The sequence below is a fragment of the Oncorhynchus nerka genome, linkage group LG9a (genome assembly GCF_034236695.1).
Source record: "Oncorhynchus nerka isolate Pitt River linkage group LG9a, Oner_Uvic_2.0, whole genome shotgun sequence".
Taxonomy (NCBI): domain Eukaryota; kingdom Metazoa; phylum Chordata; class Actinopteri; order Salmoniformes; family Salmonidae; genus Oncorhynchus; species Oncorhynchus nerka.
In genome coordinates this window covers 46,262,417-46,288,799 of record NC_088404.1, presented here as the reverse complement: position 1 = coordinate 46,288,799, position 26,383 = coordinate 46,262,417, and the positions used below count along the sequence as shown (strand labels likewise).

Genomic DNA, 26,383 nt, shown 5'->3' with positions numbered 1-26,383 from the left:
GCTTTTTTCTTCATGTTTTTGACTTTTTAGAGCGATTCCAAAGACTCTCTGTCTCTGTCTCCACCCTCTGTCTGTCTTTCTCTGCCCCCCTCCCCTCTATCTCTCCCCCTCTTCCACCCTCCCTCCCTGTTTCCCTACAGATCATCCAGTCCCTAGATGAGGACCCAGCAGCCCAGAGTAAACAGCTCACCCTGCGGCTGCAGCAGATAGCAGCCGCCCTGGAGAACAAAGTGACAGATCTCTAACCTACTGGAGGGGCCAGGGAGATGGAGGGAGGGAGATGGTACCGTGCCTCCAGTGTCCACAGGGGCTTATTTCTCCTGGCAAAGGAGAGAGAAACTGAGAAGATGGCCTCACAGGGCCTTGATGTTGATGATGACACTTTCAACCCAGCAGGCCCAGAATGTGGGACAGTTCAGAGTCTGCAGAGTGGCGCAGTATGGGACCAATGAAGCAAAGAGAGAGATAGATGAGGATGGGTTACACATGCCGTCATAGGTACGCCTTAACTTAAGTCCACTTGCGAAACTGAAATAGGTGGTCCTCATTGCTCACTCTGGCTGTTCCCACAATGCAACAGGGGGCCAGCCGCCGGAAATAAGCCCCTGTGTCGATCACTCATGGCACAAAGAGATAATCAGATGTTCAATTTATTCCTGTCTAGAAAAGTTGTAAGAATTGTATTATATATATTTTTTATTGTGAGGTCTTAATGCGGAAAGCTTTACGAGGAGATATTATCTTTTTAAATGGACCGCCTTGTGGTGTGGATTGTGTTTCTATAGCCAGTGTGTGAATGTGGGTTTGTGTGCGTGTGTGCGTGCACGGGATGCCTACTGTCAGGCCACAGGGTGGATGCCCTATCTGTCATTTTAATCTCCACTAGTCACCGACACACAGGAAACTGTTCTCCCACTGAGCTCCTCTACACAGACCAAAGGGTCATGCCTGGGACAGGCTAACTGACTGGGACAGGATATTAGAAATGACAGGCCGTCAATAGTGATTTTTTTCAAAATGATCGGTTTTATTTGTGTTTAGAAAATGTGTTCACATGCTTCAGAGCTCGATCGAATGTTGTGGCTGCCAATACACCCGTAGGTCCTTACATTCAGAGATCAATAGCGCATCTGTTTCCCCTTGTAGGAGTACATACTAACACATTCCACTGAAACTTAAGCACTGTATGTATTAAAGGGAAGAAAAAAAAATCTGCTTTTGACAACCTTAGTTAGTTTTACCCTGCAGCCCCCCTATTCTGTGAAAGCAAAATAACAGATAATTGAATATATTTTGAATAATTCCTCTATGTAGCCAGTCAAGCATACATATTTAATAACAGCCGTGCAATAACATCCAAACTTTCAGACACAAGCAATGGGGATCATTCATATCCCACTCATGTGTTACTTCTACCATTTGTTGTGAACCATTTCATCTTCAGTAACGATGCAGCAATACTTTATTTAGGACACGAGTACAAATATGCAGAGGTGAGAAATAGAAATAATATGACAGGAGATATCGTACAGTAACCAACTTACTAAGTAATATGACCATGATGGTACATGCTGTTAATCGTGTTTTGCGTTTCCTTATGCCAAATGACCACTGTCATAATATCCCATAATGAGTTACGTTGTAAGCTTCAAACGGTACTAAATAGAATGGTACTCTTTTCAATGAGTAATGATTTCTACAACATGCATTGGTATGATGTGTCACAAGTCAGGTTAATTCATGGTCATAATAATTCATTGCAATACAAATTGATATGGCATTCAAGTAGGCCATAGTTGTGCTGGTGCCTGATTATAATTTGGAGATTTTTTTGCCAAGTCAAATCAGTTACATCTTCAATTTTCATCTTTCACGCGACCACAGATTTGTAATTTTCAAGCTCCCTGAATTTGACCATCAGTCAGTGCGTGGTCTAGTGTCAGAATAGATGTTTTAAGTTCCAGACCCCAGAATGTTAGTGATATTCCTGCCTTTGGTAGAGTGAGGTTTGCACAGAGCCTGTGCCTGCCTGTCTCCACAGCAGCTAGCCTGGCACCCTGGCCAAGCCGCACTTGGCACTGCCCACTCAGCACAGAACGGAGTGGCACACTGCATAATGGCATCAGTGGGGGATGTTTCTGCTCTTAATTGCATCCAGTCTGCATCCTCCTCTGACGTTGTTGTTTACCACAGCAGATTCCACTCCTGACCGAGTGATGCAAAAGCTTTTTTCAAGCCTTTCTTTAACCAAAACGTGCCTTATATGATGATAATAATATCATTTGTATTGTTTTATTGGTGATATAACTAAGCGGTTATAGTAATAGAAGACACAGCAATGTATTTGCGATTGTGATATGTATGTGCTATCAACTGCTACAGTTCTGCTGCAGGCATTGCGTGCCAATAGGCTGAAAACATTTCAGTATACTTTCTATGGTTGCAGATTTGATGTGTGCATTTATTTTGGGTGTCAGTGGTGTGTGTGTGTGTGTTTTAGTAGGATCATGATGGCTATGGCAACAGCCCAAATAAGTGTAAAGCAGTAGCCAACCCCAAACGGTTTCCCCCTAAAATGTCTGGCATTCCTAAATTAGTTTTAAGACAAAGTTACAAATGTAGAATATTGAGTATAGCACAAATGGTACCAATGTTGTTTTTGCCCCGTGATTCTAAGCTGTTCCTCTGTGTGTATGAAAAACGACTATCTATACTCGACAATTACCTTTCTTACTGCTGTGCAGTAATTATTTTAATTTCTTGTTTCCTATAACATATACCTTTGTAAAAAGACAACATGTTGAAATACCGTATTCTAACTGTATAATCCTATGCATTAAGTCCCGGAGGGAGAAAAAAAACAAATTTGTTGTGCTGTTGTCGAGATCTTTCCTTTCCTTGTGAACGTGCCGTGACTTAAGAAAAATGGGACAGGAAATTAGTGCAGGACCTTAATGAAACCCAACATTTTTCTCATCCAAGGCAGCTCAGAAGACGTCGATTATGTTACCTGATCTGTTTGTAACGGATCACTCACTTCTCAAGAGGCTTGTGTGGATGGGGCAATTACATACAGGTTGCATCATCCACTCCTCCATGAATAAACTGAGACATCCATGTCCTTGGCTCCTTGTCCTTCTTTACCGCTCTAATGCCCTTTGTGTGTTTAGATGGAGATGTTCCACAACCTTTTGATCACATTTTATACTCTACTTGCATCCACAGTTCCACACCCAAAACATGGGCCTAAATGATGCAATCGGGTCAATTTGAGGGAGGGAAAGTTTTGTTAAAAAAAGATATCCCCCTTGTAATCCTGATTTTTGACCATGTTAACTTTTAACAACTTGCCCCCTGGATACAATCACCCCAAGCGATCTACCACGAGCAGCCTTCTAGGTACTAAAGCCTCAGGCCGAGTTTAGGATTGAAACACTCAGGGCTGAGTACCTCATGTGTTTATAATGTAAACAGACATATTATCATAAGGCCTCCAGTGATGGTCTTACATAAAAACTGCTTTGAAAACATGAATTCAAGCACTTACTGTACAGCTAAGAAACCATTTGGATGGGGGGGGGGGGGGGGTGAAAGAAAAAACTTGGCTGGTCTAGTTGCCTAACAAACGTCGAAGCAGGGATGGGGATAGCATAGAGAGACTGACTCTCAGGGAGTCCATGTTCTTAACACGCTCAGAGATCTCAGAACTAGATATGCACACACACAGAGAACTTCAAGGCTGCTGCCACAGCGAGAGTGATTACATTTCCTTATCTCAACAACCCCCCCAACGTCCTACACGCTATCACTGATAACTCCCATCTTTTTTTTTTTTGACTTGCACTGTATTTGGAGAAATCTGATTGCTGATGAAAAATATGTACATTTTTATATGGGAGTCAATATTATTTGGGAATGATCTTGTTGATAAGATTTTGAATTATTATGTGCACCTCTAGCAGCCAGATTGAGAATGATACAACACACACATCATATAGTAGGCTATGAAAACAGAATTATCAGTCTGCTTCTTTACAGGGTGTCTTCTTCCAGACCAGAAATCAGGTTAAATCTGCATGCCCCTGGTGTGTCTGCTCCTACCTCAGCCTCCATCCACAGTACAGCAGTGAGCCATGCCACTCCCTCCTTCGGCTCGGCAGGCGATCGTTGTGTTTACTAGCAGTCTTTCATGTTTCACCTCCATGGGTTTCATAGCTTCTAATGAAGTTTGAGGCGTTGATTCCCACCACCGTGAGGGAAGGGGGCTTCACAGCCCACCAATGGCCTAGCGTGGAGGAAGAAACTTTGGTGAAAATGAAAACGAACAATAACACTGTGAAGAAGTCCGTTCCACACAGTTGTGGTTATGAATGATACAGGACCAGGTACTGACCAGGTGTGGGGCGATGATGTACAGAGTGTGTCTTTGAGGTGAGAGTGGTATCAATGTGGAATGGGTTCTAAAAGTGACCTTTTTCTCTTGTCTTGAGTGTTCAAGTGCTGTATCGGTTTCATGAATGTTACAATATGTAGATGAATCATCAAGTTTATTAGTCTATGATTTGCAAATATCCCACCCACTGTGATGAGCCATGCAAGCTATGTAACTGCTAGACACACATGCATATTAAGTCTTTCGAGGGGAAGTCAAGCCTGGTTAATAACAACATGATCCATTCACTAGAAGCCCCAAACTTTCTACATATGGAAGTTTGCCAAATACGATGTAATTGATTCATAGCTACTTTGAGATTTGCATCTGCATTGAATACAATGGAGGGCAGGTTTGTCCAGTCAAAATGTTAAAGGTTTGGCCCTTCACTATGGCTGTATCTTGAACTAAATGTGTCAGTAAGGAAGCACTTATGCTTAAGTAAAATAAATGAATTTTTGTATTTTTTATTATTGATTTAATGTAACCAAATTAAGTTTGCATCAAAAAATTACTCTTCATATTAAAAAAATACAATAAAGTACTGACTTCTAAAACTGATCACAACCATGAAGTAAATTAATCTAAAACCGATTCAGTTCTTTGGAGAATGTTGAGTATGACTACTACCTTGGGTTAGTATGAATAGTTAGTTGTCTGATGCAGTGAAGCACTCATCTAAGAAAAACTCTTCCAACACTGGAACAATGATTAGGCTTCTCTGTGCATGTCATTAGGTGTGCCCTTAGATGCTGGGACTGAGAAAAACTTGTCCCACACAGGGAGCAGTGCGGCTTCTCAGTAGTGACTACTCTTTGATGTCAGTTTCCTTTAGGACATGTGTGAGGCTAAAACCCTTCCCGCACAGGAAGCAGTGGTAAGGCTTCTCTCCTGTGATACAAACAAATACAATTCACACTGCAATCTGAGAAGTGTTCCCCTCAGAGGAGTCTGGTGGGAGGAATTATAGGATGGGCTCATTGTAATGGCTGGAATTGAATTCATGGAACGGAGTCATACGTTTGATAGCTTTAATTAATACAGCGTTTCCCAGACTCAGTCCATAAATTGCATTCCAGTCATTACAATGAGCCTGTCCTCCTATAGCTCCTCCCACCAGCCACCACTCTTCAGTAGTTTCTTTGAGCCCAAGGATTTGAGAAGTCACACATGCAAACCAGAGGAGGCTGGTGGGTGGGGCTATAGGAGGACAGGGTCATTGAATGGTATTAATTCAGCTCGGTCCTCGAATCAGCTGTGTAGTGTTAGGGCAAAAAACTAAATGTACAGTCCTGAGGACCGAGTTTGGGAAACGCTGAATGAATACCATTCAATGACCCTGTCCTCCTATAGTTCCCCACATCAGCCTCCTCTGATTTGCATGTGTGACTTCTCAAATCCTTAGGCTCAAAGAAACTACTAAACAGTGGTGGCTGGTGGGATGAGCTATAGGAGGTTCATTGTAATGACTGGAATGCAATTCATAGAATGGTATCAAACATGGAAACCACGTTTGACTCCGTTCCAACTATTCCATTCCAGCCATTACAATGTGGATGTCCTCATATATATCCTCACACCAGCCCCCACTACTACTGAAGCGGTCCAATAAATGGCTATGTTTCGTCTTGATATCCTCTTGTCTGTCTGTGTTGTTTATTTGATGCCGTGAAACTGGGCCTCACTGACAGCCTGGATTGAAGCTCTCTCCTGTGTGAACCCAATTGCTAAATTATATTCCTCCTTCTCTTTTCCTCTTCCACGACAATCGACGCTGTCCACTTCTCTTGGCTGGAACACGACGGCCAGAAGAACCCGGGAACAATTTGGACTTGGTAGAGGCTAGCTAAATGTGAATGGAGTGGTAGGTAGATAAACAGTTGAGGTTGGTGGGCAATGTCGGCACAAATACACCGTATTTGACTTGTCTGTCAGTTGTACTTTAGCGCGCAATCATTGTTACCGGAAGTATGTCATACAAACGTACAGGAGTTAACCAATGAAATAGCCTGGTCTGGTATTTTGTCCACTCAGGTTGAGTGGGCGGGTCCAACGTGTAGTTGAGGTGGATGTACACGATACAGACAAAATAACGTACATTTTTGTTTTGAAAAGTATTATGATGAACTACAGAAAGTAGATAGCTAGTATGCATTAAATAGAGGCAAGTAACATGTATACTGAGACATCTAGCTAGCTAACTTGCTAAAAACGAATGGTCCCTCCGTTACTGAACTAGCTAACAGCACCATCATCATGGAAGGAGGACCGAAAACGAATGTATGAGTTGAAGGTAGCTAACATTATTAGCCAGCTAGCTAGTTAGGCATTATTATGGAATACACTTTGCTAGCATGCCTATATGTAGTTATTTTTGCAATCTCGGTGCTCACAACGTGGCTAGCTAGCTAAATGCATTTTGTTCGACGTTAGCCTAGCTACCCAGGCAGCTAACATTAGCTTGCAGTTCTGACTTGTTATACTGTGTCGTTAGGGAGTCGCCAGGTAGCTGCAGCTAACCTTGCTAGCTACTAGTCCATTTTACTCTGCTAATCAAATCAAATGTTATTAATGCTCTCACTTAATTGTGCAGCCTACCCACCCACAAAAACATATCTGCATTCGGAAAGTATTCAGACACCTTCACTTTTAACACATTTTGTTACGTTATTCTAAAATGGATCTAATTGTTTTCCCCCCTCCAATCTAACGTTACGCACAATAACCCATAATGACAAAGCAAAAAAACAGGTTGAGAAATGTTGGCAAATGTGTGCATATATATACATATCTCTGAAATCACATTTACATAAGTATTCAGACATTTTACTGAGTACTTTGTTGAAACTTCTTGGGTATGATTCTACAAGCTTGGCACACCTGTATTTGGAGAGTTTCTCCCATTCTTCTATGCAGATCCTCTCAAGCTCTGTCAGGTTGGATGGGGAGCATCGCTGCACAGTTTTTTTCAGGTCTCCAGAGATGTTCGATTGGGTTCAAGTCCGGGCTCTGGCTGGGCCACTCAAGGACATTCAGAGACTTGTCCCAAAGCCACACCTGTGTTGTCTTGGCTGTGTGCTTGTCCTGTTAGAACATTTAAAAGGTGAACCTTCACTCCAGTCTGAGGTTCTGAGCGCTCTGGAGCAGGTTTTCATTAAGGATCTCTCTGTACTTTGCTCCGTTCAGCTTTGCCTCGATCCTGACGAGTCTCCCAGTCCCTGCCGCTGAAAAACATCCCCACAGCATGATGCTGCAACCATGCATCACCGTAGGGATAGTATTGGCCAGGTGATGAGCGGCGCCTGGTTTCCTCCAGACACTTGGCATTCAGGCCAAAGACTTCAATCTTGGTTTCATCAGACCAGAGAATCTTGTTTATCATGGTCAGAGTCCTTTAGGTGCCTTTTGGCAAACTCCAAGCAGGCTGTCATGTTCCTTTTACTGAGGAGTAGCTTCTGTCTGGCCACTCTACCATAAAAGCCTGATCGGTGGAGTATTGTAGGGATGGTTGTCCTTCCCGAAGGTTCTCCCATCTCCACAGAGGAACTCTGGAGCTCTGTCAGAGTGACCATCGGGTTGGGGGACCTTCAATGCTGCAGACATGTTTTGGGACCCTTCCCCAGATCTGTGCCTTGACACAGTCCTGTCTCTGAGCTCTTTTGGACAATTTCTTCAACCTCATGGCTTGGATTCTGCTCTGACATGCACTGTCAACTGTGGGACCTTTTATATAGACAGGTATGTGCCTTTCCAAATCTAGTCCAATCAATTGAATTTACCACAGATGGACTCAAATCAACTTGTAGAAACATCTCAAGGATGATCAATGGAAACAGGAGGCACCTGAGGGCAATATCGAGTGTCATTGCAAAGGGACTGAGTATTTCTGTAAAGGTATTTCAGTTATTATTATTTTTTTATACATTTGCAAACATGTCTAAACCTGTTTTTGCTTCGTCGTTATGGGGTATTGTGTGTAGATGGGTGGGGGGGCCTCATTGAATTAATTTTAGAATAAGGCTGTAAGGTAACAAAATGTGGAAAAGTGAAGGGGTCTGAATACCTTCTGAATGCTTCGGCGCTAGCTTGATTTCCAAATGATTATGCTGCACTGACTCAACTCACAAACTACACTACAGTATGTTCAAGTGTTGTACGTTTAAAAAAAAAAATCTGTATCCATAGGTCAGAAGTAATCAATCACATCAACTGACCAGCTACAACCATGTACTCCAGTCCAGATGTCTGCCTTAAATCTGGCAGTCACAACAGTAGCAGTAACAGCAACAGCATCACTGAACTCCTGGGCTCCCTGTGTGACAGCAGCCTCACTGGGGTGTCATGGAAACGTCGTGCTCTAGGAGGGGTGTCTCGAGAGGGGGTCCGCCGCACTCTCAGAAAGCGTGCCTATGGGGCCCTGCTGTCCAAACTGTTCCAGGAGGGCTCCCCGAAAGGGTTCTTGTCAGTACCTAGTGCCACGTCCACCACCCCGCCCAGAAACAAGCTACTTATGATATCCTTTGACCTGCGAGTGGCGGGGTGCCAGGACGAGGCCGAGAGGCTGGAGGAGCAGCTGGGGAGGCTAAGTGAGGGGCCCGCCTCGGGTCTGAAGGAGCTGGACTCTGTGCTGGAGCTCTTGGTGCAGCTGACTGGCTCTGCACCCCCACCCCCGGCCTCATTCAGCAGGGACTACATGCGCAGGGAGAGGCCCGTGTTGAGGAGGCCTCCACTGGGGGGCTACCAGAGCGAGGAGCTGCAGAGGTTGGAGGCCCGAGCCTGGGCCCTGATGTGTGGGGAGGAGTGGGGATCCCTGAAGGGTCTGTGTGGGACTCTGGGTCTGATGGATGCTCCTCCGGGCACAGGCCTGCTGGCACTGAGGAGGAGGTCCGACGTAGAGGAGAGGTTTGAGAAGGAGACCAGGATGTCTCTGTTTGGAGCCCTGCAACACTCCCGTACCTCAGACCTGGACATCAGGCTCAATCTGCCTCCTGTTCCCAGCAATGCTGATGTCACTGGGCTAGCCATACGGGTAAGACTGACACTGATATGAGTGGATGTATGTCGAATTTCAGTTAATTTGGTTGCAGTGAGTGGTTCCTTTTTGACAATGGTAAAATGTACTGTAGTCAATATGTCAGACCAAATTGATTTGTTCTTACGGGCACTGGATGATTAGTCGTTATAATCAATGATCTCTTGTTGGTGCTCTAACCAGGTGCCACCTTGTTTGGACCAGTTAGAAGATGAGGGCTTCCAGTCAGCCTCCAACCTAACCCCAGACTCCCAGTCAGAGCCCAGTCCCAGCCCAGAACTTGATGTCTGGGACGCCCTGAGGACTTTTGAGCCTGGGAGACGCCGCTGCTGGGAGTCTGTTGGCTGGTAAGGGAGAGATACAAGACTGTTTGAAAGACTGGAACATATAACTGAGGGGAAATTCCACGGTAACGGGTTACGATTTGACTCCCGATTTTTCACATTAAAATGTATGCCAAACAAAAACTATTTATTTACAAGTTTAACCAACCATACAACTCTATGCGCAAGGAATTCTTTCAACAATTTACACAGAACATTTAATAAAAATACATATACTGGAAGAGCTGTGCAGATGCAAAGTTGGTAACAGAATTACGGTAAAATCTCCCTCAGTTTATGCGACCACGTTTTCCAAATACTCTGTTAAATATCTGTTCCAAATTCAAATTTAAAAAATGTCTGCAGAAAGATTGGAGTGTCAGCTATGATATGACACCTTGAGTTTAAAAAACAATAACATTTTGGTTATTAAACTACAGTAGGTGAAGTGGATTTACATCAGAATTACTTTAACGGAATTAGGTACACAAAGGTAGAAATATGCTATATATTTATTTCTCATATTTGTGTATTATTCTATACACTGGTTATTCTTATTATGAGCTCCGCCCCCAAACAAGACCACATTTGGTGGGTTCTGACCAGACATCCATGTTTCACAAGTTTGGACCTCACGGTAGAGTACAGTACATTAGTGTACAGTAAAATAGATATGTACAGTACATTAAACTTTACTCTAGTGTGCTCTACTCTCCACAAACATGTGTAACATAGATCTCTGGTTCAGATTTGGTCCGACCAGGGCAGATTGGATTTATTTGGGTAAAATAAATGTCCAGTGTGGACCCAGAGCATAGTGGTCCTCAATGGTAAAAACAAATAACACATAATGATTTAAAAGGCAAGACACAATTATAAACAACCACATTACATTCATTTACAGTATATTGACATCCTAAAAAGTGGCACTTAAAAACACATTTCCTTAATTTAAAAAGAAAAGCTCTTCATTGCACATAATCCCTAACCTAGGAAACAAGCTCTTCATAGAACTATGTGCAATTTTCTGCTTGTAGGCTACTGTCTGTAATTTCTCAATATATGTATTGATGTGTAGTTTAACACGTGCGCAATGATGATCAGTGATTCAGTGCGTTTTTATTGGGTAAGCATTGCAATAAGCCGCCTCAATATTTTCAGCCGTAGGTGGTCATATCTCTAGAGGTTAATCCGTCCTCAGTATTGTGAAACAATTCTAATGTTAAGGTAAGATTTTAATTGAGAAAGTTGATCTGAGTGCATCCTTTCAATCCTATTAGTATCGACGCTCCCAACGACGCACTTAGCCACCGTTTTCTCCGTGCGGTGTTATGGGAAATGTACGTTGACATCAGCTTTTGTAGGAAAGATGCATCGTTAAAGCAATTGTAAACCTAAATTACATCTATATTAGGAAACCGGGCCCAGACTGTTGTCAGTCTTGCTTTGATCACCAGATGACAGAAAGAGGAAGAAAATAAAAGTTTTGTAAACTGGAATATAACAGTATAGTAGTTGAAGGGAGGACAGTAGCAGGTGAAAATAGATCAACTATCCTAAACAATGCACATGCAATTGGTTTGAATGCCATTTAGTGATTACATACAGTCTTGTAGGAATTCAGTGTTGGTTAGATGATCGAGTTTAGGGAACTATGTGTCTAATTTCATGGTGGTTATTGACCTGTGAGTAAGAGTCTTACCTGACGTAATAAAGGTATCACTAGTCACTGTAAATAACCGCACTTTAATACATTTTACATATCCTACATTACTCACCTCATGTACAGTGGGGGAAAAAAGTATTTAGTCAGCCGCCAATTGTGCAAGTTCTCCCACTTAAAAAGATGAGAGATTGTGATTTTCTGGATTTTCTTTCCCTCATTTTGTCTGTCATAGTTGAAATGATGAAAATTACAGGCCTCTCTCATCTTTTTAAGTGGGAGAACTTGCACAATTGGTGGCTGACTAAATACTTTTTTGCCCCACTGTATATACTGTATTCTATACCATCTACTGCATCTTGCCTATGCCGCACGGCCATCGCTATATTTATATGTACATATTCTTATTCATCCATTTACATTTGTGTGTAGTTGTGAATTTGTTAGATTACTTGTTAGATATTACTGCATTGTCAGAACTAGAGGCACAATAATTTAACTACACTCGCATTAACATCTGCTAACCATGTGTATGTGACCAATTAAATTGTATTTGATTATTAAACAGTAATAAGCTGAACATGACAGTATGCCAGTTGAAGGGAGGACAGTAGCAGGTGACCCAACTGTGGTTTGTGACTGATTTCCCATTGTAGCTAATTCAATTGCATTAATTAATTCCATAACATATTATTTTCACATATTTCATCATCAGAAATGATATCATTAAAACACTGACTAATTGGTAGGTCTACTTGTTACTTCTGTGAACTTTCATTATCCTCCTCATGAGGGAAAGAAATGAGGAAATATCTTAAGATATCTGGGTTTTTGGTAACAAGCCACAAGGCAATATTTCATAAATTTACAGAAGGCAAATAATTTATCCAAAATTAAATATAAATGTTGATATTAGTTGGTAGGGGTCTTTACTTCATTATGTGTTTTGGTGTATTTGTAATACATTTTTAATACTTTTTCTGGTAGATGTTTAAGACCCCTTTTCCGTCTGTTTGACAAGAAATCAAAGCCTTTGCTTATTCCTAATTTGTATTTTTTGTTGAAAAAATATATGCCTTAATTTCTCAAATATACACTACCGGTCAAAAGTTTTAGCACACCTACTCATTCAAGGGTTTTTCTTTATTTTTACTATTTTCTACATTGTAGATTAATAGTGAAGACATCAAAACTATGAAATAACATATATGGAATCATGTAGTAACTAACATTTTTTTTAACAAAACCAAATATATTTCATATTTGAGATTCTTCCAATAGCTGCCCTTTGCCTTGATGACAGCTTTGCACACTCTTGACATTCTCTCAACCAGCTTCATGGGGTAGTCACCTGGAATCCATTTCAAATAACTGGTGTGCCTTCTTAAAAGTTAATTTGTGGAATTTCTTTCCCAATTTGGTAAAAGACCAAGTCCATATTAGGGCAAGAACAGCTCAAATAAACAACGAGAAATGACAGTCCATCATTACTTTATGACGTGAAGGTCAGTCAATACGAAATATTTCTTCAAGTGCAGTCGTAAAAAACCATCAAGCGCTATGATGAAACTGGCGCTCATGAGGACCGCCACAGGAAAGGACGACCCAGAGTTACCTCTGCTGCAGAGGATGTTCATTTGAGTTACCAGCCTCAGAAATTGCAGCCCAGATAAATGCTTCACGGAGTTCAAGTAACAGACATATCTCAACATCAACTGTTTAGAGGAGACTGTGAATCAGGCCTTCATGGTCGAATTGCTGCAAAGAAACCACTACTAAAGGACACCAATAAAAAGAGACTTGCTTGGGCCAAGAAACACGAGCAATGGACATTAGACGGGTGGAAATCTGTCCTTTGGTCTGGAATCCAAATTGGAGATTTTTGGTTCTAACCGCCGTGTCTTTGTGAGAAGCGGTGTAGGTGAACAGACAATCTCCGCTTGTGTATTTCCCACCGTGAAGCATTGAGGAGGAGGTGTTATGGTGTGGGGGTGCTTTGCTGGTGACACTGTCTGTGATTTATTGAGATTTCAAGGCACATTTAACGAGCATGGCTACCACAGCATTCTGCAGCGATATGCCATTCCATCTGGTTTGGACGTAGTAAGGGCTATTAAACCAAGAAGGAGAGTGATGGAGTGCTGCATCAGATGACCTGGCCTCCACAACCCCCTGACCTCAACCAAATTGAGATGGTTTGGGATGAGTTGGACCGCAGAGTGAAGGAAAAGCAACCAACAAGTGCTCAGCATATGTGAGAACTCCTTCAAGACGGTTGGAAAAGCATTCCAGGTGAAGCTGGTTGAGAGAATGCCAAGTGTGCAAAGCTGTCATCAAGGCAAAGGGTGGGTAAAATATAGCCTTTTTATGGTTACATGATTCCATATGTGTTATGTCATAATTTTCATGTATTCACTATTATTCTACAATGTAGAAAATAGTCAAAATAAAGAAAAACCCTTGAATGAGTAGGTGTTCTAAAAATTTGACCAGTAGTGTAGATTCTTAGCTTTCATTTGACACCCAATTTGACACGATCCTTTGAACACATGTTGGTGCTCATGGGGCCTTTTTAGATGGAAATGGCCTAAGATGTTAGAATAATTCATCAAGCATAAACTCTTTCTCCCACCAGCCCACCAGGGAAGAGGGAATTCCCCTACCTGACGGAGGGAGGCAGGGAGGCTTTTGATCAGCTCTACAGGCTGTGGGAGGGGGAGATGAGGGTGGTATGCTCTGCCTCCCCCTCGCCCCTCCTGCCCCTGCCTCTGGACTGTCAGACCCAGCTGGTCAGTGACCTACTTAATGTATTGATCGGGGTGGCGTCTACTACCTTCCCCCTCAACCAGGTACTGTACCCCCATCACCTTAACTCTGGCTGTAGTCTGCATACTACTTTATTTGGTTTGGTGTATATGTAATATAAATAGATAGCCTGTTATACAATGGGTGATTCTAATCCAGAATGCTGATTGGTTAAAACCACATTCCAGCCAGTATCTATTCTACAAGTTACCACCTGCTAAATCTATGACATTAAAATGCCTATTTACTCTGTTCCATTTGACTGTGCAATCCACTGTCTCATCAGCCCAGCCAAGCAATTTATAAACTTGATCTCCACTATAAAAAGCATCTGGACATTTATCTAATTTCTTTTAAACTAACACTTGGTTTTCAACAGCTGAGATTTGTATATATCTTGCGGTCTGTCCTTCCGACATTTACAACGTAATTTCAATATTCAAATTCGATCTTTAGCTGTCCCATAGTACTGAACGTGTCGGGACGAGACCATCAGGCAGCATTTCTCAGCCAGTCGAAATCATGAATCAGCTGGCATAATTTTTAAGGATATATACAAAGAAATATAAATTGAAAGAAGGTCAAACTAAACGAAGTGCAGCTAGTTTACTTTGTCTCAGGCCTAACAACACCCGTGCCAAAATATCCTCCAAACACTGGCTTCTCTGCTATGCAATTTGGTTTCAGAGCTGGTCATGGGTGCACCTCAGCCACGCTCAAGGTCCTAAACGATATCTTAACCGCCATCGATAAGAAACATTACTGTGCAGCCGTATTCATTGATCTGGCCAAGGCTTTCGACTCTGTCAATCACCACATCCTCATCGGCAGACTCGACAGCCTTGGTTTCTCAAATGATTGCCTCGCCTGGTTCACCAACTACTTCTCTGATAGAGTTCAGTGTGTCAAATCGGAGGGTCTGCTGTCCGGACCTCTGGCAGTCTCTATGGGGGTGCCACAGGGTTCAATTCTTGGACCGACTCTCTTCTCTGTATACATCAATGAGGTCGCTCTTGCTGCTGGTGAGTCTCTGATCCACCTCTACGCAGACGACACCATTCTGTATACTTCCGGCCCTTCTTTGGACACTGTGTTAACAACCCTCCAGGCAAGCTTCAATGCCATACAACTCTCTTTCCGTGGCCTCCAATTGCTCTTAAATACAAGTAAAACTAAATGCATGCTCTTCAACCGATCGCTACCTGCACCTACCCGCCTGTCCAACATCACTACTCTGGACGGCTCTGACTTAGAATACGTGGACAACTACAAATACTTAGTTGTCTGGTTAGACTGTAAACTCTCCTTCCAGACCCATATCAAACATCTTCAATCCAAAGTTAAATCTAGAATTGCCTTCCTATTTCGCAACAAAGCATCCTTCACTCATGCTGCCAAACATACCCTTGTAAAACTGACCATCCTACCAATCCTCGACTTTGGCGATGTCATTTACAAAATAGCCTCCAATACCCTACTCAACAAATTGGATGCAGTCTATCACAGTGCAATCCGTTTTGTCACCAAAGCCCCATATTACTACCCACCATTGCGACCTGTACGCTCTCGTTGGCTGGCCCTCGCTTCATACTTGTCGCCAAACCCACTGGCTCCATGTCATCTACAAGACCCTGCTAGGTAAAGTCCCCCCTTATCTCAGCTCGCTGGTCACCATAGCATCTCCCACTTGTAGCACACGCTACAGCAGGTATATCTCTCTAGTCACCTCCAAAACCAATTCTTTCTTTGGCCACCTCTCCTTCCAGTTCTCTGCTGCCAATGACTGGAACGAACTACAAAAATCTCTGAAACTGGAAACACTTATCTCCCTCACTAGCTTTAAGCACCAACTGTCAGAGCAGCTCACAGATTACTGCACCTGTACATAGCCCACCTATAATTTAGCCCAAACAACTACCTCTTTCCCAACTGTATTTAATTTATTTATTTATTTTGCTCCTTTACACCCCATTATTTAAATTTCTACTTTGCACATTCTTCCATTGCAAAACTACCATTCCAGTGTTTTACTTGCTATATTGTATTTACTTTGCCACCATGGCCTTTTTTGCCTTTACCTCCCTTCTCACCTCATTTGCTCACATTGTATATAGACTTGTTTATACTGTATGTTTGTTTTACTCCATGTGTAACTCTGTGTCGTTGTATCTGTCAAACTGCTTTGCTTTATCTTGGCCAGGTCGCAATTGTAAATGAGAACTTGTTCTCAACTTGCCTACCTGGTTAAATAAAGGTGAAATAAAAAATAAAAATGGGCATTCACTTAATTACATAATGGATTCCATTTTTTCTCTTTCTCCAGGTGTGTGTCAATTTTGACGTTCGACCCGGAGTGTGTGTGTCGGGAGCGTCACCGGAGAGTGTGTCTCGTTTGCTTGGCGAGCTGGCTCAGTATGGCACCCATTACCTGAGGCTCAGTCGCTTCGTTCTGCAGAGTGCCCAAAAGAGAGGCCTGGTCTTCCAGGTATGGTCCTTCAATCGTTATATACCGCCCTATCGCATCTGTTATCGTGGTTCATATTCACAAAGTGTCTCAGAGAAAGTGCTGATCTAGGATCAGTTTAGCCTTTTATATTATAATTACTGGATAGGGGTAATTATCTGGTGTATAAACGGTGTGCGTTTCAAGGCCTTTTGAAGTAAGACATTAAGGAATAGCCATGGGTAACACTTTACTTTAGGCCTGCGGGTAAAGACATTATGATGTGGTTATAATGCATTATAAACTGGGTGGTTCGAACCCTGAATGCTGATTGGCTGAAAGCCATGGTATATCAGACCGTATACCACGGGTAAGAACAGTAAAATGTTGTTATTTTTTTGCCAAATTACTTTGGTAACCAGTTCCCATAACCATAATAGCAATAAGGCATCTCTGGGGTTGTGGTATATGGCCAATATACCATGGCTAAGGGCTGTATCCAGGCACTCTGCGATGCGTCATACAAAGAACAGCCCTTATCTGTTGTATATTGGCCATTTACCACACCCCTTCAGGCCTCGTTGCTTAATTGTAAGACTTGTCATAAGTATAGGGTTTACATTTACATTACATTTACATTTAAGTCATTTAGCAGACGCTCTTATCCAGAGCGACTTACAAATTGGTGCGTTCACCTTAAGACATCCAGTGGAACAGCCACTTTACAATAGTGTATCTAAATCTTTTAAGGGGGGGGAGGGGTGAGAAGGATTACTTTATCCTATCCTAGGTATTCCTGAAAGAGGTGGGGTTTCAGGTGTCTCCGGAAGGTGGTGATTGACTCCGCTGTCCTGGCGTCGTGAGGGAGTTTGTTCCACCATTGGGGGGCCAGAGCAGCGAACAGTTTTGACTGGGCTGCGCGGGAACTGTACTTCCTCAGTGGTAGGGAGGCGAGCAGGCCAGAGGTGGATGAACGCAGTGCCCTTGTTTGGGTGTAGGGCCTGATCAGAGCCTGGAGGTACTGAGGTGCCGTTCCCCTCACAGCTCCGTAGGCAAGCACCATGGTCTTGTAGCGGATGCGAGCTTCAACTGGAAGCCAGTGGAGAGAGCGGAGGAGCGGGGTGACGTGAGAGAACTTGGGAAGGTTGAACACCAGACGGGCTGCGGCGTTCTGGATGAGTTGTAGGGGTTTAATGGCACAGGCAGGGAGCCCAGCCAACAGCGAGTTGCAGTAATCCAGACGGGAGATGACAAGTGCCTGGATTAGGACCTGCGCTGCTTCCTGTGTGAGGCAGGGTCGTACTCTGCGGATGTTGTAGAGCATGAACCTACAGGAACGGGCCACCGCCTTGATGTTAGTTGAGAACGACAGGGTGTTGTCCAGGATCACGCCAAGGTTCTTAGCGCTCTGGGAGGAGGACACAATGGAGTTGTCAACCGTGATGGCGAGATCATGGAACGGGCAGTCCTTCCGCGGGAGGAAGAGCAGCTCCGTCTTGCCGAGGTTCAGCTTGAGGTGGTGATCCGTCATCCACACTGATATGTCTGCCAGACATGCAGAGATGCGATTCGCCACCTGGTCATCAGAAGGGGGAAAGGAGAAGATTAATTGTGTGTCGTCTGCATAGCAATGATAGGAGAGACCATGTGAGGTTATGACAGAGCCAAGTGACTTGGTGTATAGCGAGAATAGGAGAGGGCCTAGAACAGAGCCCTGGGGGACACCAGTGGTGAGAGCGCGTGGTGAGGAGACAGATTCTCGCCACGCCACCTGGTAGGAGCGACCTGTCAGGTAGGACGCAATCCAAGCGTGGGCCGCGCCGGAGATGCCCAACTCGGAGAGGGTGGAGAGGAGGATCTGATGGTTCACAGTATCGAAGGCAGCCGATAGGTCTAGAAGGATGAGAGCAGAGGAGAGAGAGTTAGCTTTAGCAGTGCGGAGCGCCTCCGTGATACAGAGAAGAGCAGTCTCAGTTGAATGACTAGTCTTGAAACCTGACTGATTTGGATCAAGAAGGTCATTCTGAGAGAGATAGCGGGAGAGCTGGCCAAGGACGGCACGTTCAAGAGTTTTGGAGAGAAAAGAAAGAAGGGATACTGGTCTGTAGTTGTTGACATCGGAGGGATCGAGTGTAGGTTTTTTCAGAAGGGGTGCAACTCTCGCTCTCTTGAAGACGGAAGGGACGTAGCCAGCGGTCAGGGATGAGTTGATGAGCGAGGTGAGGTAAGGGAGAAGGTCTCCGGAAATGGTCTGGAGAAACATTGCGACATTTCTGTAAAATTCCTGGTTTGAGAATTCGGTATTTCCTGCTTATTCCCTCCCAATTCCGGGAATCATTCAAACGTTGAAAACCTGGGAATTTTGGGAAAGTTGCTGGAATTTTGCAACCACACAAGTATGTCCATGTGCATACATATATATACAGTACCAGTCAAACGTTTGGACACACCTACTCATTCAAGGGTTTTTCTTTATTTTTACTAGCAGCTCCATTAAATTGTACACGCAAAACACCAGTCTCAATGTCAACACTGTCCTATAAAAATAAAAGATTAAGATGAGCAAAAAAAACAGGCACTGGACAGAGGAGTTGCATCTTCACTGTTGACGTTGAGACTGGTGTTTTGCGGGTACTATTTAATGAAGCTGCCTGTTGAGGACTTGTGAGGCGTCTGTTTCTCAAACTAGACACTAATGCACTTGTCTTCTTGCTCAGTTGTGCACCGGGGCCTCCCACTCTTTCTATTCTGGTTAGAGCCAGTAGTAGTAGTACACCGCGTTGTACGAGATCTTCAGTTTCTTGGCAATTTCTTGCATGGAATAGCCTGCATTTCTCAGAACAAGAATAGACTGGCGAGTTTCAGAAGAAAGTCTGTTTCTGGCCATTTTGAGTTTCTAAACAGTTTTATTGCTTCTTTAATCAGGACAACAGTTTTCAGCTGTGCTAACATAATTGCAAAAGGGTTTTCTAATAATCAATTAGCCTTTTTAAAATGATAAACTTGGATTAGCTAACACAATGTGCCATTGGAACACAGGAGTGATGGTTGTTGATAATGTGCCTCTGTATGACTAATGTAGATACTTTATGGAATATCTGCCATTTCCAGCTACAATATTCATTTTATTTTAATGGACAGCATTTTTTTGCTTTTCTGTCAAAAACAAGGACATTTCTAAGTGACCCCAAACTTTTGAACGGTAGTGTAGTAAAAGTGTTAAACAAATCAAGATATATTTGAGATGTAGCCACCCTTTATCTTGATGACAGCTTTACACACTCTTGGCATTCTCTCAACCAGCTTCATGAGGAACATTTTTCCTACGGTCTTGAAGGAGTTCCCACATATGCTGAGCACTTGTTGGCTGCTTTTCCTTCACTCTGCGGTCCAACTCATCCCAAACCATCTCAATTGGGTTGAGGTCAGGTGATTGTGGAGCACTCCATCACTCTCCTTCTTGGTCAAATAGCCCTTATATTCAGGGAAAGAGGGGGATACAAAGTCAGTTGTACATCTGAATTCCTTCAACTGAAATGTGTCTTCCACATTTAATCCAGCCCCTCTGAATCAGAGAGGTGCGGGGACTGCCTTAATCGACATTCACGTCTTCGGCGCCCGGGGAACATTGGGTTAACTGCCTTGCTCAGGGGCAGAACGACAGATTTTTACCAGCTCAGGATTCGATCCAGCAACCTTTCAGTAACTGGCCCAATGCTCTAACCACTAGACTGCCTGGAGGTGTGTTTTGGATCATTGTCCTGTTGAAAAACAAATGATAGTCCCACTAAGCGCAAACCAGATGGTATGGCAAATCGCTGCAGAATGCTGTGGTAGCCATGCTGGTTAAGTGTGCCTTGAATTCTAAATAAATCATTGACAGTGTCACCAGCAAAGCACCCCCACATCATAACACCACCTCCTCCATGCTTCACGGTAGGAACCACACATGTGGAGATCATCAGTTCATCTACTCTGCGTCTCACAAAGACTTATCAGACCAAGGACAGATTTCAAACGATTTACTGTCCATTGCTTGTGTTTCTTGACCCAAGCAAAGTGGCTTCTTCTTATTGGTGTCCTTTTAGTAGTGGTTTCTTTGCAGCAATTTGACCATGAAGGCCTGATTCACGCAGTCTCCTCTGAACAGTTGATGTTGAGATGCGTCTGTTACTTGAACTCTGTGAAGCATTTATTTGGGCTGCAATCTGAGGTGCAGTTAACTCTAATGACCTTATCCTCTGGGTCTTCCTTTCCTGTGGTGGTCCTCATGAGAGCCAGTTTCATCATAGCGCTTGATTGTTTTTGCGACTGCACTTGAAGAAACATTCAAAGTTCTTGACATTTTAAGGATTGACTGACCTTCATGTCTTAAAGTAATGATGGACTGTCATTTCTCTTTGTTTATTTGAACTGTTCTTGCCATAATATGGACTTGGTCTTTTACCAAATAGTGTTATCTTCTCTATACCAACCCTACCTTGTCACAACACAACTGATTGTCTCAAACACATTAAGAAGGATAGAAATTCCACAAATGAACTTTTAACAAGGCTCACCTGTTAATTGAAATGCATTCCAAGAGTGTGCAAAGCTGTCATCAGGATGGCTACTTTGAAGAATCTCAAATGTAAAATATATTTTGATTTAAGACTTTTTTGTTTACTACATGATTCCTTATGTGTTATTTCAACTTTTTGATGTCTTCACTATTATTCTACAATGTAGAAAATAGTAAAAATAAAGAAAAATCCTTTAATGAGTTGGTGTCCAAACTTTTGACTGGTACTCTGTCTTTCTCTCAGGCGTTTACAGGTGGACTGCGTAAGTACCTGCATTACTACCGGGCCTGTGTCCTCAGCACCCCTCCCACCCTTAGCCTGCTCACCATCGGCTTCCTGTTCCGCAAGGTGGGCCGGCAGCTCAGGTAAGACCCTTACTCACAGATCAATAACCACCATGAAATTAGGCCCACAATTCCCTAAACTCGATCATCTAACCAACACTGAATTCCTACAAGACTGTATGTACTCACTAAATGGCATTCCAACCAATTGAATGTGCATTGTTTAGGATAGTTGATTTTCAATTAAATAGCTATATTTTAGGAATTGACGCTGTGTTACGCTGTCTAGTGTCCCCCAGTCAGGCTCCTGTTTCTTCTGTGTTTGTAGGTATTTGTCAGAGTTGTGCTGTGTGGATGGGGCATCTGGTGTGGGCCAGGCTACCTTCCCTGTGGTAAGTTTCATTACACCTCTCCGACACACCACCCTGATTTCTGTCGGCATATTCACTCTCTGTTTGCCTCAACCATTTAGAGGTGTATGTACTCAATAGTTTAACTCGGCCGGTATCTTGTCTTCTTCAGGGTGTGACGCTGCTCTCCTACCTGTACAACGAGGCCCAGAGCAACTGCAGCAATGAGAACTACCCCGTGCTGCTGTCCCTACTGAAGAGCAGCTGTGAGCCTTACACACGGTCAGTCATCCCAGCCATCACACTGACAATGTCCACTGATCTATCCCACGTGGAATTTATGCTAACCTGCACCCCCACAAATGCTTTCAAGATGCTTGTAAACAACGTGCCCTGGCCTGGTTGTGCGCCTGACTGGTCCTGTTCCCTGTGCGTGTAGGTTTGTGTCAGACTGGGTGTACAGTGGAGTGTTCCGGGACGTGTACGGAGAGTTCATGATCCAGGTCAACGAAGACTACCTCAGCTTCAGAGGTCAGAACGTTACACTGCCCGATAACAGTACTCTGCATGCACAGTGTCGATTGTAGCAACCTCATGAAGCAGTTCAACCCTCTTGTGGTAAAGATGTTGGACTGACCACTCCAGGGACCCGTGTTTGAGTTCAGGTTGGGCTACACTCCGAATGAGCTAATTCCCTGTACCACATTCAAGGACCGACAGTATCACTTTTAGATTTGCTGTGGTTTAGAGCAGGGTTTCCCAAACTCGGTCCGGGGCCCTCCTTGGGTGCACGTTTTGCATTTGGACCAAGCACCACACAGCTGATTCAAATATCTAACTCGTCATCAAGATTATTTGCATCAGCGGTGTAGTGCTTGGTCAAAAACCAAAACGTGCATCCAAGGAGGGCCCCGGGACCGGGTTTGGGAAACCCTGCTCCAGAGGACTGTTACCTGATCTGGCTCACTTCATCATGCCTGCAGGGAACCTTCCTAGTGTTTCTCACTCCTGATTTTGAAGGACATACTAATGTCGCTCTATTCCAAAAGTCAGTTAGTGAAGCAATCAGTGGAGCTTGCTTGGCAATGGCAAGCTTCTTCGTTCGTTCTTTGTTTCTTCATGAAATAAATCCTGGTGAATTCACGCCCCCCAGTGCTTGTATTAGGGTACACAGATCTAACCTGTTATCATTTCCTAGTAGTTTTTTCTATAGTAGGACCTAAACACCCATCATGGAAAAACTCCTGACCCCACTGTAATAGGGTTAGGAAAAACTCCTTTCCTAGAAATTCCTGGTGTACCTCACAAACCTCCTCTCTCCCGCTAGACAAGCACTTCTGGGCGCAGGGCTACACACTGATCTCCCGTGATGTGGAGGACTGCGTGCCTGTCTTCCTCCGACACATAGCCAACGATGTGTACGTCTGCGGGAAGACCATCAACCTGCTCAAGATCTGCTGTCCCCAGGTCAGTGGTAATGGGTCATTTACACACTCATACTGTGTCCTTGGTAGACCGATTATGATTTTTCAACGCCGATACCGATTTACTGGAGGACCCCAAAAAAAGCCGATACCGATTAATCGGCTGTTTTTTTTTATATATACATATTTATTTTCATTTCATTTTAACAATGACAATTACAACAATACTGAATGAACACATATTTTAACTTAATATAATACATCAATAAAATCAATTTAGTCTCAAATAAATAATGAAACATGTTCAATTTGGTTTAAATAATGCAAAAGCAGTGTTGGAGAAGAAAGTAAAAGTGCAATATGTGCCATGTAAAAAAGCTAACGTTTAACGTCCTTTAACGTCCTTGCTCAGAACATGAGAACATATGAAAGCTGGTGGTTCCTTTTAACTTGAGTCTTCAGTATGTCCAGTTAAGAAGTTTTAGGTTGTAGTTATTATAGGAATGATAGGACTATTTCTCTCTATACGATTTGAATTCCATATACCTTTGACTATTGTAGGCACTATAGTATTGCCAGCCTAATCTCGGGAGTTGATAGGCTTGAAGTCATAAACAGCGCTGTGCTTCAAGCTTTGCGAAGAGCTGCTGGCAAACGCAGGAAAGTGCTGTTTGAATGAAAACTTACGAGCATGCTGCTGCCTACCACCGCTCAGTCAGACTGCTCTATCAAATATCAAATCATAGTTTATTATAATATAATAAACACACAGAAATACGAGCCTTAGGTCATTTAATATGGTAAAATCCGGAAACTATCATTTCGAAAAACAAAACGTTTATTCTTTCAGTGAAACACGGAACCATTCCGTATTTTATCGAACGGGTGGCATCCCTAAGTCTAAATATTTTTGTTACATTGCACAACCTTCAATGTTATGTCATAATTATGTAATATTCTGGCAAATTAATTACGATCTTTGTTAGGAAGAAATGGTCTTCACACAGTTCGCAACGAGCCATGCAGCCCAAACTGTTGCATATACCCTGACTCTGCTTGCACTGAACGCAAGAGAAGTGACACAATTTCCCTAGTTAATATTGCCTGCTAACATTAATTTATTTGAACTAAATATACTAAAAATATACTTGTATTGATTTTAAGAAAGGCATTGATGTTAATGGTTAGGTATATTGGTATATTGATTGTGCTTTTGTCGCGAATGCGCTTTTGTTAAATCACCCGTTTGGCAAAGTAGGCTGTGATTCGATGATAAATTAATAGGCACCGCATTGATTATATTCAACGCAGGACAAGCTAGTTAAACTAGTAATATCATCAACCACGTGTAGTTAACTAGTGATTATGTTAAGATTAATTGATTGTTTTTTTATAAGATAAGTTTAATGCTAGCTAGCAACTTACCTTGGCTCCTTGCTGCATTCGCGTAACAGGTGGTCAGCCTGCCACGCAGTCTCCTCGTGGATTGCAATGTAATCGGCGTCCAAAAATGCAGATTACTGATTGTTATGAAAACTTCAAATCAGCCCTTATTAATCGGTCGACCTCTAGTTCTTGGGTCAGAGAATAAATACTAGGATGGAGTTACTTTTCTTGGACACTGATCTAAGGTCTGTATTGGTTTTTTTGTGTTTTTTTTCTCCTAATGGTTAAAGTTAGGTTTTGGGAAGGGACTGAGCTGATCCTAGATCTGTACGTAGACAAACCCCTATCCGGAGCAGTCTAGCAGCCCCAAAGTTAACTCTGATCTAGGCTAGGATCAGCTGTACCTATAACTGCTGTCTGATATTGTGTCTCTGCCGCAGCATTACATCTGCTGGTCGGAGCTGCCCGTGCCTCGCATCGCTGTCACGTTCTCCCTGCAGGAGGTAGAGGAGATAGAGAGGGACTGTGCCGTGTACCGAGGACGCATGGAGAGGATCGCCAAGCACAGCGCCACCAGCAGGGAGGAACAGGTACTGCAGCAAATCATCAAGGACCTAAGACTATCCTGAGAAATGCATGAAACTCAAACTTGAATGGAAAAAACATATATTAATAATGCATTGGATTTGTATAGCGCTTTTCTAAACCCCAGATATGCTTTAAAGTGTAGGGCTTTGACGTTAATTGGAGATTTGTGTGAAAATGTTTGTTCTACGCTTCTCTGCTTTGGACTCAGCTTTCCATAGATGGGAGAAGAGAGAGAGGGAAGGAATGAGAGAGATGGGGAAAGCGGCAGTAATGGACCATTAAGCTGATGTACACATACTCGATTTGAAACCCTCAGTGATCTACAGTCCAAATCCATGGCCTATTTTTCAGCTAGAGCAGAAGCGGGAGAAGATAGCAGATAGATCTCTGTTAATGATGGTCTGTGTCTGTTCTCTCTGTCTTTGTTGCTAGGCCCTGCGCACAGAGCAGGCACGCCAGGAACTGATCAATCAGGTCAGGCAGTCGGCCGCCAAGACCCTGGAGAGCATCCGCGGTGAGAGGGACACGCACAGTAACACACGCAGGGCCTAAAGTTAAAACCTGCCACCTGCCAGACATGGGTAGATTTTGGCATTGGTGGGTAAGAATGTTTAAATCACCAGCCACGTTGGCGCGTGGTAACACTCCGGGCTCTACAGTGTGACCATTTAATAAAAATAGTCAACAACGGGTGTGATTTATAGCAAAATAAATGCAGTAGCTATTTTCAATTTCTGTTTCATATCTAGTAATGCAAAAAATGCATCTGAATCACACTGTGAGAGCTGAAAGATTTGTTTTTAGAAGCAATGGGCACAGGCATAAAAGTTGGTCTAATTTACTCGAAAGTACTGAAGTGAGACTTTGTCCTTGTGTTTTCTTAGCTTGTGAACAAAACAATGTAAATAGCCAAGTTGCTTTTCAATGTTTGAGGCTGCACCCACTGCTAGCAAAAAGACACATTGTTGGCCTCTACTGGTGACATTCTCATAGGTACACATGATGACTAGAGTGATCCTGTTACCAAGGTAACCTTAAAGGAATCAGCTAAAAAACTACATATATTTTTATTAAAATACTTTGGTCACAGA

The 26,383-nt window shown here is 43.1% G+C and overlaps 2 protein-coding genes across 3 annotated transcripts in view; both read left to right on the top strand.

Annotated features, from left to right (window-relative positions):
- plxnb2b (plexin b2b) overlaps positions 1–3,119 on the top strand; it is a 182,807-nt gene extending 179,688 nt beyond the window's left edge. The window contains 1 exon segment of the mRNA XM_029668355.2: positions 141–3,119. Coding sequence (XP_029524215.2) covers positions 141–245 — 105 coding nt within the window. The 3' untranslated portion in view covers positions 246–3,119.
- Positions 3,120–6,475: 3,356 nt separating this feature from the next.
- The window catches only part of tubgcp6 (tubulin gamma complex component 6), a 34,333-nt gene continuing 14,425 nt past the window's right edge, over positions 6,476–26,383 (top strand). Inside the window, exons 1-12 of one of the 2 annotated variants that reach the window (XM_029668350.2) lie at positions 6,476–6,712; positions 8,618–9,461; positions 9,648–9,811; positions 14,086–14,299; positions 16,579–16,740; positions 21,504–21,625; positions 21,873–21,936; positions 22,067–22,176; positions 22,334–22,425; positions 23,222–23,361; positions 25,145–25,294; positions 25,725–25,806. In XM_029668350.2, the coding sequence (XP_029524210.1) occupies positions 8,658–9,461; positions 9,648–9,811; positions 14,086–14,299; positions 16,579–16,740; positions 21,504–21,625; positions 21,873–21,936; positions 22,067–22,176; positions 22,334–22,425; positions 23,222–23,361; positions 25,145–25,294; positions 25,725–25,806 (2,104 nt within the window). In that variant the 5' untranslated portion in view covers positions 6,476–6,712; positions 8,618–8,657. Of the gene's footprint in view, positions 6,726–8,617; positions 9,462–9,647; positions 9,812–14,085; positions 14,300–16,578; positions 16,741–21,503; positions 21,626–21,872; positions 21,937–22,066; positions 22,177–22,333; positions 22,426–23,221; positions 23,362–25,144; positions 25,295–25,724; positions 25,807–26,383 lie in introns of both variants that reach the window. The other variant, XM_029668349.2, reaches the window with a different exon arrangement.